This window comes from Pseudopipra pipra, chromosome 18, assembly GCF_036250125.1.
Source record: "Pseudopipra pipra isolate bDixPip1 chromosome 18, bDixPip1.hap1, whole genome shotgun sequence".
NCBI lineage: Eukaryota > Metazoa > Chordata > Aves > Passeriformes > Pipridae > Pseudopipra > Pseudopipra pipra.
Genome location: NC_087566.1, coordinates 7479573 through 7495770, shown reverse-complemented (window position 1 = coordinate 7495770; position 16198 = coordinate 7479573). Strand labels below are relative to the sequence as shown.

The following is a 16198-nucleotide window of genomic DNA, read 5'->3' as shown; positions in this document are numbered from 1 at the left end:
GCTATTGGCTGGGCCGTGGTGGGCGGGGCTGTCACTGGTAGGCGGGGCTGTCACTGGTGGGCGGGGCTGTCAGTCGGCGTGGGCCGTAAGGTGGCGGCGATGTGGGAACGGGGTCTGGTGGTGTCGGCGCCGGGCAAGGTGATTGTGCACGGGGAGCACGCAGTGGTGCACGGCAAGGTGAGGGGGACGGGCAGGGTGAGGGGGCTGGGGGAGCTGAGGGGGTACGGCAGGGTGGGAGTAGGAGCGGAGGCTGGGGCTGGGGGAGGTGAAGGGGACCTGGACAAGAGGAGGGGAACCGGGCAGGGTGAGGGGTGCTGAGTTCTAGGCTGTGGTGCCGGGCAGGGTCAGGGGTGCCCGTCTCGGTGAGCGATGCTCGACCCCCCATGACCTCCGCTCTCCCCCCGCAGGTGGCCCTGGCCGTGGCGCTGGACCTGCGGACGTTCCTCCGGCTGCGGCCCGGGGCCGAGGGCCGGCTTCGGGTCTGTCTGCCCGGGGTCGGCGTCCAGAGGAGCTGGGACACCCCCGTGCTGCGGGCCCTGCGGGGCCGGATCGCAGGCAAGGCTGGGGGGGAAGCGCTACCCGGGCGGGGTGAGAGGCCCTCGGTGCTGCTCGGTGGGACCCTCTGTGAGGTGACCCTGCTGGGACCCCGTGGGATGATCGTGCAGGAACGCCCGTGGGGTGACTGGTGGGACCCCCGTGAGGCAACAATGCAGGGACCCCCCCATGAGGTGGCCATGCAGATGCCCCATAGGATGACAGTGCTGGGACTCCTCCATGGGGCAGGAACCCCCCGTGTGCTGACTGTGCTGGCACCCCTCACGGGGTTATTTGCAGTGTTTCCCTCGCTGTCTCTGACCCTGCTTGGTGCGTGTGCTTTGCTGACCTGTCCCTGCACCCTCCCTCCATGTGACCTCCCCGGTGCTCAGGTGTATGTATGTGCCCCCTTCAGTGTCTGTCCCCTCCTGTTTCAGGCTCCCAGGGACCTGTTCCTGTGCTGTCGTAGCTCAGGCAGTGTTGGAACACAGGCAGGAGCCAGGCAGGGACTATGTCCAGGGGTGTGACAGATGGGGGGCCAAAAAGGAGCCTCTCTGGAGCTGGTCAGAGCTGGGCTCCTGAGGAAGGCAGGGATAAGGGGGCCCATTTCCTGCCTCTCTGCCCCACACCAGCCTTCACTGGAATTTCTGCAACATCTTGTACTGGATAGAGCCCTAGAATATCCCAGTTCCAGAATCCACGTTCTTTAATGAAAAGTTTATTACTTCCCTAGTTCTCCATAGTGATCACTGGGAAGTGTAGCCAAGGAGACGTTTGCAGGTGGAAACACTTGGATTTCGGAGTGGCTGGTGGAGAATTTGCTTTGATTTTTATCATGAACCCTGAGGTAGAACCTAAAATCGGCTCTACCTGTTTCTGCCTACTGTAACAGGAGGTGTTGTAAATATTGCTTTCAGTTGAACAGTTCCCTGGTTTCTAAGTGTTTAAATTCTCCCCTGCTTGCTTCCATAGCTGACTTTGAGGAGTCTAAGTCCCCCAGCCTAGAGCAGCTGGATGCACTGAGGGAGTTTGCTGGAATTGCTGCTGAAGCCTCAGGTCCTGATAGCCTTGCTACCCTTGCCTTCCTGTACATGTGCCTGGCTATTTCAGCTAAGTATGGGTAAGGCTCTTCTCCTGCCCCAAAATAAACCTCTTGGGTGTTGTTCACCATTAGTTGCTGCTACGAAGTCATGGGGAGAAAACAAATCCTCGGGGCAAAATAAGGAATTACAAGGAGTCTCACTGCATTTGGGCTCTGGGCCCTCAGGAGACTTGAGAGCTGAGATGGTGGGTGGGTGCCCTGGGCAGGTGGGTTGGAAATTGCCTGCTTTCATTTAGGCATCAGGGGGCTGAAATCAGAGCAGTTCATCCCACAGTCACAACAGAGACATCCCTCCCTCCAGCTGGCAGCTCCTCCCAACTCAGGGCTGTTCCAGTTTCCAAATTTGCCCGGCACCATTGATGCTCTTGGTGTGACTGGGCAGGTGGTCAGTCTGATACAGCCCTGCTGGCTTTTAGAAACCAAGTCAGAGCCCAACTTCAGTATTCACATCAAAGAAACCAAGGGTTAAAGAGCTGGGAAGTGCAGCTGCATCGTGGCTGGCCCTGCAGTCTGGGAGTTGCTCACTGGTGGCACTGGGGCTGTCACAGCTCTGAGACCAGCAGTACAGAGTTCTGTCACTCACCCACAGGGAAAAGCTCCAGGGGTTTTGGGGTCTGTAGCACAACCCGGGTGTGCTCAGTGGAGCAGAGGGACAGAGATGTGTTCATATTCCGTCTTCCCATCAGCCCATTGCTCCAGTGGGATGTAACTACAATTACAGATTTGGGATATTTACGCTTTATTTAGAAATATGTTTAAAATCATGTTCACAGCGATCTTTGAAGGGGCTCTTTGTGATGCTGCTCAAGTGTTTAGTAACCAAGTGTCCCTGCTATCAGCCTGACAAGCTGTGCCAGTCATGGATCCAGCTCAGCAAGGCTTTGTCTCAGGCTTAGCTAGGCCACTCCACTGGGCACTGAGCCCTCCTGAAGCCCCCGTGTGTCAGATGTGTGTGCTGATGTTGCCAGTTTTCAACCAGCTTTCCCTCCAGTCAGTCCCATTTGGCCTCTTTTGCCTCTGTAGTGTTGTCTCAGGGTGGAATTTGGGGTGGTTGTGTCATTCCTGTGTGTCTGTGTTCCAGGGACGTTCCGAGTGTGGACATCCTGGTGTGGTCAGAGCTGCCCACAGGAGCAGGGCTGGGCTCCAGTGCTGCCTATGCCGTGTGCTTGGCTGCTGCCCTGCTCATGGTGTGTGGGGCCATCTCCTGCCCACTGCAGGAGGGAGACTCCACAGGCAGGTAAGGAACTGGGGAAGCCTCCCTGCCTGCCATCCACAGCTCTGCTCCCTGTGCCCCATCTTTCCTTTTACCTCCAGGAATTCTGGCACTGCCACCTCTCCTGCTCTCTCTTGGCTGTGACCACAGCAGTGGCACCCTGAGCCCGTTTCCTGTCTCTCCCTAGTGTTCCCAACCCTGTCCCAGAGCCCTGACCTGAAATCACATCTATCATTCGCTTCTCCTGACAGAAGCAGCTGGATGCAGAGATGTCATAAAACTCATCTCATTTCCCTTGTCTGGTGTCACATACACATAATTAAACAGAGAAAAAAAAACTTGATTTTTTTCCAAGCAAATAAAACACACACTTTAATGTGCTGAATTTTTTTAACCTCAGTTTCCTCTGTTGTCTCTGAGCATCTTCCAGGTTTTGCTTTGAGTCCTCCAGGATCCTTTCTGGGTTTTCTGTATTTCCCATGGATTTTTTTTTTTCTGTGTGTGCTGCATTTCCTCCTGATCTCCTGCCTGTCTTTCCCTTTTATCAGTGGCTGGTGAAAGAGAGTTTCTTTCCTTCTGCCCTTGGAGCTCAGCCCTGGAGGCCTGGTGTGCTGTGCCCTGTGTGAGAGGAGGCTCTGTTTGAAGCTGTGTGCCACAGCTGGGGGGGGGGGTCAGAACTTCCTTGTGCTCCCCATGCCAGGTGCAGCCTTTTCTGGCTGTATTTGGTGTGGGATGAGAGTGAGATGGCAATGAGGGGGGCTGACTGTGTTCTGCTTCTAAACCAGAATTTGCAGCTTGACCCAGAAACAGGTTCTTGGAGGGAGCAGTTTGTCCCCCTCCTCGGGCAAATCTCCCACACTGACAACTGAAAGGGGCAGCTCCACTCGGAGCAGCCAGGATGTCTTCATTCATTCCCTTGGCTGCAGCGTGGATCCAGCATAATTCCTTCCTTGCAGCTGGCACGCAGAGGGGAGAGTGAGAGATGGGGGTGTCAGACTTCAGAGGGTTTTTACTTAACATGGCAAGAAAAGAACAGCGTGATATAATGGCTCCTGTGTCGGGAGGAATCGCAGCCTCTCAAAGAGGATTAAAAACAAGTGGTTTACAGCAAACCTCGCTCCTGTCTGGGAGTTGTGGTGTTGGGAGCTGTTCTCTGAGTGCTCCACAGATTAAGTACTGGCAAGTGGGATGCAAGGTGTGTGGAGATGGATAAAGACGTTCAGCCGAAGCCCGGGGAAGCGGGAGTGAAGGGAAACAGCTTCCACACAGCAGGTGGCTCTTGGAACTTCTGCCTTGCCTTGCAAGACTCTGTGAGGCTTTTCCAAAATCTGTATTTATGCTTGTGCTCCAGCATGGAATACCTGTTTTATTCTAAAGACCTGTTGAATGGACTGTAGAGCAGGCTTGTGTGCAAGGAGCGTCAGAGGTGTGTCTCTGTGCTCAAACTGAGAGTACGTTTAGATGGGATGTTGGGGAGAAATTCCTTCCTGTGAGGGTGATCAGGCCCTGGCACAGGTTGCCCAGAGAAGCTGTGGATGCCTCATCCCTGGAAATGTCCAAGGCCAGGCTGGACAGGGCTTGGAGCAACCTGGGCTAGTGGAAGGTGTCCCTGCCCATGGCAGGGGGTGGGATGAGATGAGCTTTAAGGTCCCTCCCAACCCAAACCATTCCATGATTTGGGTCCCTGTGTGAGGTAAATGTGTCCCTGCAGGGTGCAGGAGGCTCAGCTGGCTCCCTGTGGGTGTTGAGTTTCCCTTGAGGTGCCAGAATCCTTCAGTGTGGAGGGAACAAGTGGATTTGAGAGACTGGTGAGTTCTGAAGGGGATGTGTGGGAAGCCGTAGGGTTTTGGAAGGCAGTGGGGGAGAAATCTCTGAAGTCACAGCCAGCAATTGCTCTGTAAGTGGCAGCTCTGCCTTTGCTTTTTTTTCTGCTTCTACAGCCCGTTAATTAGTGTGTTCAGTAAGGGGCCTTGATCCTTGTGAGTCTGACCCAGCACCAAAGTCTGTGCCAGCATTTAAACTCCCAAAGCATTCACCAGTTTGTGTGACTGCTTTTCAGACGACAGAAAACCTGCTTTTGCAATTTTTAGGATAACACCTTCTGGATGTGTGTCTGCTTCCCTTCTGTGCTCCCTGGGCCAGCACTTGGCACAGCTTCAAGTGTTTGGAGTTAATCCCTAAAAATCAAAGTATTTGCTGGAGATGGTGGAGTTAGAACTGATACACTCCAATTTTGGGAGGCTGTGCAGCTGAGCAGCTGGTGAGCAGGGGGCTGAAGCTGCACATCTGAAATGCAGCTTTTACCATTCTGTTCTTACCCTCTGCTCCTATAAGTGCACTGTCCTGCCTGTTGATGAGCAGGATCTCACACCAAGATCAGAGAATCATGGCATGGTTTGGGTGGGAAGAGACCTCAAAGATCATCTCATCCCACTCCCCTGCCATGGGCAGGGACACCTTCCACTAGACCAGGTTGCTCCAAGCCCTGTCCATCCTGGCCTTGGACACTTCCAGGGATGGGGCAGCCACAGCTTCTCTGGGCAACCTGTGCCAGGGCCTCACCACCCTCACAGGGAAGGATTCCTTTGCAGTATCCCATCTAACCCTGCCCTCTGGCAGTGGGAAGCCATTCTCCTTGTCCTGTCACTCCTGAACCTTGTATATGGTCTCTCTACATATTTCTTCTAGCCACTTCAGGTCCTGGAAGGCCACAATTATTAGTTTCTCTTTTCCAGGCTGAACAATCCCAACTCCCTCAGCCTTTCCAACGTGTTTGGTGAGGTGGGGATGGGTTTGGACTTGCATCCTGTTAAATTTGATCTCCCTGAATCTGCTCCCTCCCTCACGCTGGCCTGGGGTAATTGTGTTTTGGGGTCATTTTCTTGCCTTCCAGGTGGACAGAAGAAGAGCTGACGTTGATTAACAGCTGGGCCTTCCAAGGGGAGCGGGTGATCCATGGCAATCCGTCGGGTGTGGATAATGCTGTTGGTACCTGGGGTAGGTGTGTTTGCTGCTCCCCACGGAAACTTCCAAATCCAGAGCCCTGTGTTGTTCAGAGCAGAGGGAATCCTTCAGTTTGCCCCATCTGTGAGCTGGGACTGGAGCCAGCTGGGATGTTGGGGACTGGCTGCAGGAACACCAGGGCTCTGTGTCCCCCAGGCAGGTGCCGTGGGGCAGAGACCCCACCACAAATAACTGATATTTTAAACATTCTGGCAGGAACAAAGAAGCCTAATCCCGTCCCAGGGATAATGCTGGAGAAAATGCAGTTGGACAGCTGTCATTTAGTTTCAATTAGCAGAGACTTCCCAGTGTTTTGAAAGTGTCCTTGGAGACTGTTAATAATCTTTCTAATGAGACCTAATCGCAGTGCCTCTGTGAGGGTAGGAGCCAAGTGAGACATTCCTTCTGGACAATGAAATTCCATGCTGAAGGATGGCTGCTCACCCATTCAGTCCATGGAAGTCTCTGTGCTTGGCTCTGCCCCAGGGAAGCGCTGCTGGATTCTGTTTTTTTTCAGGGAAGATTTACTGCTGGCCAAACTCTTTGCCTTTTAAAAAATTATTTGATGTGATCCCAGAATAGAGGAGAGCAAAGGGAAGGACCCTGGGTTAACTACATTCGGCCAGACCCTCTCATTAAGGCAGCAGGGTGAGGCACATTCGTGCTGCTGGAGAACATGGTTCATTTAGCTGGTGTTTCTTGCAATTACTGTCACAGGCTCTGGGTGAGGTTCTGAGGATGAAAGAGCTCCTGTGTTATCTCTGCACTCGCCCTGTGCTGAGACAATACATGTATTTTACTTTAGGTGGAGCCCTGAGATACCAAGCAGGAAAAATCACACCATTAAAGAGGTAATATTGGAGTTTAAAAATAACCCTCACACACGGTGGGTGGAACATGTCAGGGAGGCTCTGGGTGGGTGTTGTGGGTATAAGGATGATGGGAGGTGGCTGGAGCGTGGGAAGGGCTTTGCAGCCACATTTGGGGGGTGGGCAGCCTGAGTGTTGCCTTGGTTTGGGGTAGATGGGGGGGACAATGAAACGTTTGGTCATTATCTGACATTAGATGAACACAGCACAGAGGATCAATATTAATTTCATGGCATTATGGGCAGCAGGAATGGATCTGCTCCTGGCAGCAAATGACATTGTGGGGAGGGGAAACTTTGTGCTTACCTGGTGGGGGGAAAACCCACTGGCAGAGAGAAATCTGGGTCCTGCGTGTTCCCTCTGCCTCCTGCCAGCCAAGGATAATCTGACTCCATTAAAATCTTTCACAGTGCATGAAATTGCTCTATTAGCAGTTAATGGCCACTGCTGGCTACCCTCATGGAGAGGATTTCAAAGGAAAAATTTTGCTTGAAAACCATGGATTTCAGTAAATACATTACAGTCCTATTTATAGTACTAGTACAGTTGTTCCTTGTATCCAAGAGGAAAAAGCCTGAACCCAGCACTGAAGCACCTGCTTAAGTTTTGTAAAACTAATGGGTCTCCTTATCTTGGGTGTCTGAAAGAGGCCTTTTGAGGCAGAATGAGCCTTGGGGACTGTGAAGGAAAGAGGCCAGGAGATGTTCTCTGCCCATGGCAGGGGCTTGGAATGAGATGGGCTTTAAGGTCCCTTCCAACCCAAACCGCTCTGGGATTCTCTGTCTCCTGTTGCTTTCAGGGTGCCCACGCTGAGGATCTTGCTGACCAACACAAAAGTCCCTCGAAGCACCAAGGTCCTGGTGGCTGGGGTCAAGGAGAAGATCCTGAAGGTGCAGCACCTGCGTGGTTTTGGGCATGGAGATAACCCTCATGTGGGACTGTAGCTCCCACAGTGATCTTTTGGGAGATTCATCCTGTGGTCACTTCATTCCTATCTGCTGCCTAAGACCCAGCTGCCTGGGAATGGGGGTTCAGCTCATCTCCTCCTTTTCTCCAGCATTAACAGGGCTTGCCACAAAAATCATCAGTTTGTGAAAGAACAGTTCATTCCTCTGGCCTTCCCCTCTCTTCCTCCATTTTCTGCAGGCAGGAGCAGCGCTGCCTTGCAGTGGGGTGCTCTGTGAATGAGTAGCCCCAAATGGGGTGAGGAATTGCCCAGCTCAGAGAGACTGGGACTGGTTTCATCCCAGTGCTTTGGAAGGCCAGTGTCTCACCTCTTCCTTCCCCCCCTTCTCAGTTCCCTGCAATAATGAACCCGGTGCTGGACTCCATCGATGCCATTTCTCAGGAGTGCCAAAGTGTTCTGGAAGAGATGCCTGCAAATCCATCACCAGAGTATTACCCTGTGCTGGAGGTAAGGGGCTTGTTCGCCAGTATTTTTAGACACTGCTGCTGTTGAACATCAAAATGTCATTTAAAGAACATTAGGTCTGAGAAAAAAAATGTGATGGCAGGAAATGTTCAGTTCCGAGCGAAGCCGTGGTCTGTGTGTGCTGCTTTTAATGCCCTTCCTGGAGCCAGGAGACACAAAATGCTGCTGCTGCCTCTCCACAGCTATGAGTGGGAATGGGGGTAGTGACCCTGGGGCTCTGTGGACCTGTGGCTCTGGAGGGTTGGTTTCCCTTCCCTAAGAATTTTGATGTCTGTGCCATGGGCCAGCCGTGCTCGTTCTGGCAGTCACTGTGAAGCAACTGCTCTGTCACTGCCAGGGCTGGAGTGAGGAGCAGGAGCCCAGAGCCACTGGTTTGTGATGGGCTGGTTCTGAGCCAGCTCCCAGTGCCCTGCGCTCGTCCTGGCTCCGGAGAACGACAGACAGAGCTGTGCCCAGAGCTGACCTGACAGTGATGCACGAGGTGCACACAAAGATCTGTTTGTCTTGGCTTTGCTCACAGAGAAGAGGCTGCTGGGGGGGAGGAACACACTTCCGAGTGGAAGAAGTGCTGAGAGTGCTGTAATGCTGATCCCCAGCGCCTGGGGGAGGGATGTGTGTCCCAGCTGAGCCAAACCTGGCCTGGCCCTGGGAGCCAACCTGGACAGTCAGGAGCCACTTGGTACCAGCAAGGCAGATCTTTGTTGGCATCTGGATCTCTTCTGTGAGGACTCTGCTCGTCCTTGCTCTTGCTGGTGGGTTGTTCCCTCCGCAGCTGTGAGGGGTCTCCTGTGGGATTCGTGGCAAAGTCCTGCTCCCTTTGTACTAAGAGGGTGGTGGGATCCTGTACCCATCAGGGTGGACTGAGCTGGCATCAGCTGGGGGAGGTCTGGAGTCTGTTCACAGCACAGCTTCACACCACTCTTCTCCTTAATTCCATGTCCTCAGGCTGTTGCAAGTATTGGGGCACAGGGAAGAGGGGGGATGATTTGAGTTGTGCTCTGAGATCCTCACATGGAAGATGCCAAAGCATCCTTGTGTCCCACACCCAGGAAGCAGCTCTACAGTGAGCAGGTTCCTGTCTTGAATCTGTTGTTTTGTCTTGTGCTTGAAGAGCCCTCAGAGGCCCAGCTGATTATATGCAGCATATATATAAAAATATATATTTTTGGCTGTTTCTGAAATGTGCTGTTCTGGCCAGTGCTGTATTAGACCCATCGAACTAGTCTAGTGTGTCATAAGCTGTCATCTGATTCCTGGCAGATTTTGGATCAGGAGATGACAGGTGTCTTGGATCATCACAGACAGTGCTGTGCCCTCACTCAGGCATGTAAAGAGGCCTCTGGATGGACGTGTGTCCAGCCCAGCCGAGAAGGGTGATGGTTGTGCTCTGTGTGCTGCTGGCTCCTTCCTCTCCCTGCTGTTCTTTAAACAGGACAGAAATGCTCTGGAAGGGGGAGAGGAATTATTCCTGCACTGTCCCCTCCTGGTAGTGTTGGCAGGAGACCTGTGTGGAGCTGAAAGAGGGTGATGTGCCCCTGTTTTCCCTGTGCATCCCTCCTGGCTCACTGTGAGCTGCAGACAGGTAAGAGCTTTGGCCACTGGCTGGAGGAGGGAACACAGGGCTGCTGTTAGGGAGCCTTTCTGGGACTGGTCCTGTGTCCCCTGGCTTGTGACAGCCTCTGGGAGCAACCACCACATACTTTGGAGGTGGTGGAGTTGGGGTGTCAGAGTGGTGTTGCTGAGAACAACCTTCCTCTGCTGCTGGTGCTGATGAGCTATGATGGCCCTGTGGTACCTGGGGTCCAGTGTCAGCTCCTGGCCCTGCTCCAGACTTACTCTGAGCACAGGCCAAGCCCTTCCCTCTGTTCCTGAATCCATCACCTGTTGTACTGGGAGGAGAGAAGCTGTAACCCCCAGCTCTGTGGTGTTTTCTATCCCTTGGGGCTGCTGGGGCAGCTCTCTGGAGCAGCAGGTCTGTGCCTGGCTAGGGCAGCGGGCAGGGCTGCACTCACAGCGCTGCCAGGAGGGTGAGGGTGCATTCACAGGGTGGCCTGTGCTGCTCCTGAGGGAAGGACTCTGTCGACCCCACTCGAACTGGGTGCCAGATTCCCAGTGTGGAGCTGCCAAGAGGCCCCTTGGCTCCCGGCCCAGGCCCTACCCATGAGGAGGAGAAGTGCTGCCCAAAGCAAACAAGGGGAGGTACCTTCGTGTGGCCTCTGCAGTGGTGCCTCAGTTGTGTCAGAAGTCCCTGGATTTAGCTCTGCTGGGTGGATGGCAGGGCAGGGCAGGGGGACAGCCAGGAATGAGAGATGCTGGCTCAGTGCCCTTCCCTCGGCCTTGCACAGCCTCCTGCTCAACACTCGTGTGACAGGGAGAGGAAAGGAGTCAGGAGGCATCACAGAGCTCTGCAATAAATGTCTGCTGGCAGCTTGCAGTGATCAGGGTTTTCTCAGGAGGTCCAGGAGCCGTTGTACCCTTGTCACTCTACAATGTGTGAGGGGGACAGGGACAGATGAGCAGCCCAAGGCTCAGACTCTGTCCTAACCTTGTTGCCTGGTGCTGGTGGGTAAATTTCTGGCAGAAACAGGATGGTTGGAAGGTAGGGCAGCTCCCCTGCGCCTCTCTACCTCTTCTGTAAAGACCCTCTGTCTCCACATGTGCTCACCTCATCTCTGTGTGGTTGCTTTTAGGAATTCTTTGACATAAACCAACACCACTTGAACGTGCTGGGGGTTGGCCACCCGTCCCTGGACAGGCTGTGCCAGGTGACAGCGTCCCACGGGCTGCACAGCAAACTGACCGGGGCTGGTGGGGGCGGCTGTGCCATCACCCTGCTGCCACCAGGTCAGTGACTGCCACCCTGGGCATCCTCCCCTGTTCCCCATGGCCCTGGGGGGCTCAGCTTTGGGGGCAGAGGGATCACTGCCAGCCCTGGTGTGGCTGTGGCAGGATGAGGTGGGATGTCTTGGTACTGGGTGGGGGGTTGCAGTGTGTCATCCAGGGGCAGTTCAGGGCATTCATTTATGTGTGTCAGGCCCTGAGGGCGCTGGCCCCGTGCCAGGGGCCATGTGTTTAAAGGTGCCATGGCCTGTTTTGCTCTCCCTGCAGTGGCCCAGCTGACTCACTGGCTGCTCTTGCCTTCCTCTTGGCAGACACCTCCCCGCTGGCCGTGGAAGCAACCAAGCAAGACTTGTGTGCCTGTGGATTTGAATGCTGGGAGACCAAGATCGGGGCCCCCGGGGTGACCCTGCACTCCCTCTCCTCTCTGAACACCCAAGTGCTGCACATGCTCTCCCAGAGTTAAGCTGCTGCCTCTGGCAAGAAGAGCCCTTGGTTCGGAGCTTTGTGTGCCTGGATGCCTGGAAACTTCTTCCCCACTCTCCTGTGTCACTGAGGGCCTCTACACATGGATGTGGAGGCAGTTTTCAGCCTGCTGTCACTGGGACTGGGGGCTGCCATGGGGACCCAGGAGCACCTGCCTGCTCTTGGATGAGGTGTGGATTTGACCCAGGCTCTCAAAATCCTGGTTTGAATTTACTTTCTCAACTGCTCTGCTAATCCCAAGGGGCAGGAGGAGAGGGGCTTGGCTGGATTCCAGCAGGATAATGATGCTTTGCTGCTTCAGATGCATGTGGTGTCTCCTTCCTCCCTGGTGTCCCGTGGAGGGGGCTGGCAAGGTGGATGTGCTTTGACATTTTTGGGTGACGAGCATCTTGGCAGCTGAGGGTTGACGCTCAGATCTCTGTTTCTTCTGGACTCCACAGTAGAGAGGAAACCTTTAATACGGCTCTTACTGCTACTAATTAAGAGTTGGGTAATTAAAATGCAAGATAGAGCACAATTCCAGTGAAATTATCAGTTTTCACTCTTTTCCATAATCTCTGCCTGGGCTGATAAGCAGAGTGCTGTAGTCAGGCTCTGTTTTTATTCACAGACTCAAGGTCTGGCTCAAACAGCACCTGTCACCTGCAAAGAGGGCAACTCCAGGCAAGGGCAGGCTTAAAATTTCTGCTTTTAATAACTGTTCTCTCACGCTTCAGTCATAAACCAGCACGTCCCTGACCCTGCCTGGTGTTGGGTTTACTTTGATGTAATTAAGTAGGGGAAAGAAACCCAAACCACGTCCTCAAAAGCTCACCATAAGTTGCAGTTGGCAAACTCTAAAACCTAAATGCATTTAGACTTATTACACAAATGTAAATGGATTTTTTTTACTCCTGAAATTTTAATGAGTTGTGCCACGGAACAGAAGGGAATTGGCAGGGAAGTGGCTGAAGCCGGAGTCTCTGGGAGCCATGAGCTGACTCTGAGTGACTGTGGTCTCTGCTGTACCTGCCAGAGGGGTTTTATTATTGTTCTCTTTGTCTGGGGTGGGTTTTTTAAGTGGGTTTTTAAGTGCATCTCTGCTCAGGAATTGCTTCATTTAAAACTGAGTAATGAATTGACAGAGGTGTGGAACTTGCCTTCCCCTTCCAGCCCAGGAGTAACAAAAGCAACTGTGAGAACTTGAGATGTTCTGGCTCTAAGCTCCCAGCATCATGGTGACCAGCTTTAATTCCCTGATCACACGTAAAACTGTCTCTGGTTTTAATAAATTGATGGGGTTTTTATGTGCAAAGTGTTCTTTGATAATTATTCTGGGTACAAAAGGAAAACAGTACCTTACACTGCTTCAGGAGAGCAGGTCTCAGATGCTGGCTTTCTACATGTCTAATTACAATTCCAATTTGCATCCAAGAACGGCTTTACACTAATCACGAGTCAGAAAGGCTGATAAATAATTTACTATTTTCTAATACAGTGTAATCAATGTGAGTATCTGGGAGCGTGTTGACTTTAACCACTTACATGTGTCTGTACTTTGTGAGGGTTGGCACAAAGAAATGCCAAATCCAGCACGGGGAAAACTCGCTTCTAAACGGCACGTCAGGGGCTGAGCCTCATTAACTGCCTTCCCTGGAGCGAGGGCTGGGGGAGAGAATGGAGAGGGAACTCACAGAATCCCGGGATCGCTGAGCTTGGAAAAGACCTCCAAGATCATCAAGTCCAGCCCTTGACTGTCCCCGTCCTTGTCACCAGACCAGAGCACTGAGTGCCATGTCCAGTCGTTCCTTGTACACCTCCAGGGGTGGGGACTCCACCGCCTCCCCGGGCAGCTGCTTCCAAAGCCTGACCACCCTTTCCATGAGGGAATTCTTCCTGATGTCCAGCCTGAACCAGCCACCCCTGCAGGTTTCCTCCAGGTTTGCTCATCTCACTCTGCTCCCTGCTGCAGTGGAAGTGGGGGATGTTCACAGGCCAGGGATGGGTGTGGCACTGTGGGGGGCAGGAGGGTGCCCTGGGCTGGGGTCTGTGGGACTCTGCTGTGGGAAGGGCCCTGAGCCAGGGTGGCACTACCAGCAGGACCCTGCCCACACCGACACTGGGGCTCTGCCTTCCCTGTGCCACAGGGACCAGAACTGCTGAAATCAGCACCTGGAGCCAGTCCCAGTCTGTTGGAAGTAAGCACAGATTTCACATCCATCTGTGAGCACGGGAGTGCCCATTCCCTCCTTTCCAAATTCCTCCTTTGCCAGCTCTATCAGAGGCTTCGCAGGGGCCTCACACCCACTGGGATAACCCAGGGATGTCTGGAATGTATCCCAACTTCTACAAGGGAATCACCCCTTCATTTGCAACAACTTGCAATCACCTCCTGTGATTCCTTGAGATCTGGGGTACAGGGCCCCTGTTCCTGCCCCTCATCAGCCATGGGCAGCAGGAGCAGCTGCTCCCATGGGAATGATGCCCCACAGGGACACAGGGGATGCAGCAGGAGGCACAGCCGCCTCTCTCCTGCACTTTGCTGCCTTGGGAGCAGAACTGGAGCCCAGCCCAAGCCCCGTGGAGCATGTTCTCCCCACGGATCATCCCTCCTCTCCCAGCCAGCCCACAGCCGTGCGCTCCGGCCGCTCCCACGTTACGGATGTGCAGTGGAGCAGCGATTGCTGCTGAAGGATTAGCCTGGTAATTTGGCTAATTTTTCTCAAGCTTCATTTTTCACATTATGAGCTTTGCAGAAAGACTAACGAGCCTGGGTTTGCCTCTAATAGCCAGCGCAGGAACGGGGAGGGGAAGATGTGCTCCATCCTAAAGGATGGATTGAGGAATTGGGAGCACACTGGCCATCCTGGACAGGCTGCTGAGGGCAAGTGTGGGGGCCCCTTGAGAGCTGGGGGGTCACTGGTGTTTCTTGGCACCAAAAGGAAAACACTTTGTGTAAAAATACCTTCCTTTTCCTTCCCAGCCGGTGCACGGGGCAGCCTCGCCCTTGGAGTGTCTCCCACCACCCCAGAGGGCTCCTGTGCCCCCCAGCACATGTCCCCCTGACCCAGGACCCCACTGCTCCCTGCCTGGCCCCTGCCAGGCACAGATGGTATTATTATTGTTTGTTTTCACTCCATGTCAGCAGTGGCTTCTTTCTGCTCCGGTGAATAGATGCTGAGGAGGCAGTGACATTATTGGAGAGCACGGAGAGAGCAGAAACAGGGTCAGGGAGAGAGAGGAAATGTCAGCGCACAGCCATGGAGGGGTGGGGGGCTGCTGGGGACCCTCAGGGCTCCCTGACACTCCCAGGGTCCCTGCTGGGATCAAGGTGGGGGAGTGGGACCAGGGGACCCCCGGAAGGCTGGAAGGGCTCAGAGCTGTGTCCTGGGCTCTGCATAGGGAACCTGGAGGGCTTGGGGTGTCTGAGGGGGTCCCCCTGGGGCTGGGGGTGCCCCCAGGACAAGTCGAGACTCCCATCAGAGTCTTTTCAAGGGCAATTTGTAGATCTTCATCTCCCGCTGCAGACGGGCTCCCTGTCCCCTCTGCCACCTGTCCCTGGGGATTTCGGGGCTCGCCCATTCCCGGGGCTCAGCACCAACACACAGGGGCCTGGGGGAGCCCGTCCCCCCCGTCTCCCCCCGCCCTCCCCTCCCTGCACGCTGAAGGTTTTGAAAGTTAAGTATTACCGTCTGCTTTGTTGTTGCCTAACTACGACAGACAAATTGAGAACTAGTTGTCAAAATGTCAGTGCACAACAAATCAACATTCAAAATGAGTCTCAGCGCTATGTGGTGTATAATTAAAAAAAAATCCTTTTTAGAAATTTCAGCAAGCGTTGGCTCTGCTTTATATTTGTCTGTGTGATTAATAAAGGCAGCTAATTTTCAGACTTTAAAAACAGCTAGAAAATAGCTCCTAATTACATATTAGGTTCCAAGCGGCCCCCGCTGAGCGAGCCTGGTATTGGTGGGCCAGAGAATTTGGCAGGGGCTTAATTACACTCTGAGCATCATCTAATTTTAGTTAAATGTAATGTAATCAGCAGCAGATGTCTGAAATAAAATATGAATTATGAATATGATGAAATTTCATTCTTGAATAAAAAAGTAATTTGCTATTTAGTTCATTAAAGTCGCAGAGGTTTATTAGGGAGCAGGTACATGGTGCGGCTGGTTCTATTAAAATGATATTTCAGAGGGAGCAGGAAATTGCATTAAAGGTGCTAAAATATTCCACCAGGACGATGCACCATGTGGGAATTAATGTTTACAAAAATGATGGAACCCCTGTGCTGGCACCGGCTCCGGGGTTCCCATTAATGCAAATGATGTTCCCACATCCCGAGGGGACCCTGGACGGTCCCTGGATCTGCTCCATGTGTCCTGGGACGCAACTGGGCTCTTCACACTGTTGGGCTCCGGAGTTTCCCCCATTATTTCACAGAATTCCAGGGTCATTTAGGTTGGAAAAGACCTCCAAGACCATCAAGTCCAACTTGTATCTTATCCCCACCTTGTCAACCAGACCAGAGCACTGAGTGCCATGTCCAGTCATTCCTTGGACACCTCCAGGGGTGGGGACTCCACCACCTTCCTGGGCAGCCCCTTCCAATGTTTAACAACCTTTTCCATGAAGAAAGTCCTCCTGTTGTCCAACCTGAACCTCCCCTGGCACAGCTTGAGGCCATGGGGACAAGAGGCTCCAGCATGAGGGCACGGGGCCATCGATCTGGGCTCCAT

General features: G+C 53.4%; 1 protein-coding gene across 1 annotated transcript; it reads left to right on the top strand.

The window, feature by feature from the left end:
- Positions 1-62: 62 nt before the first annotated feature.
- On the top strand, positions 63-12771 carry MVK (mevalonate kinase). Its single transcript, XM_064674913.1, has 10 exons — positions 63-177; positions 408-555; positions 1507-1654; positions 2718-2873; positions 5743-5846; positions 6658-6703; positions 7521-7611; positions 8019-8135; positions 10844-10997; positions 11306-12771. Exons 1-10 carry the CDS (start codon positions 100-102, stop codon positions 11455-11457), a joined length of 1194 nt encoding a protein of 397 aa, XP_064530983.1. The 5' UTR covers positions 63-99; the 3' UTR covers positions 11458-12771.
- Positions 12772-16198: the final 3427 nt, after the last annotated feature.

Bases quoted from the DNA above. Each gene is read 5' to 3' on its own strand.
- MVK (XM_064674913.1), top strand. From the start codon at position 100: ATGTGGGAACGGGGTCTGGTGGTGTCGGCGCCGGGCAAGGTGATTGTG. The intron at 1,655-2,717 runs GTAAGGCTCTTC...TCTGTGTTCCAG, and splicing joins GCTATTTCAGCTAAGTATGG to GGACGTTCCGAGTGTGGACA. The intron at 8,136-10,843 runs GTAAGGGGCTTG...GGTTGCTTTTAG, and splicing joins AGTATTACCCTGTGCTGGAG to GAATTCTTTGACATAAACCA.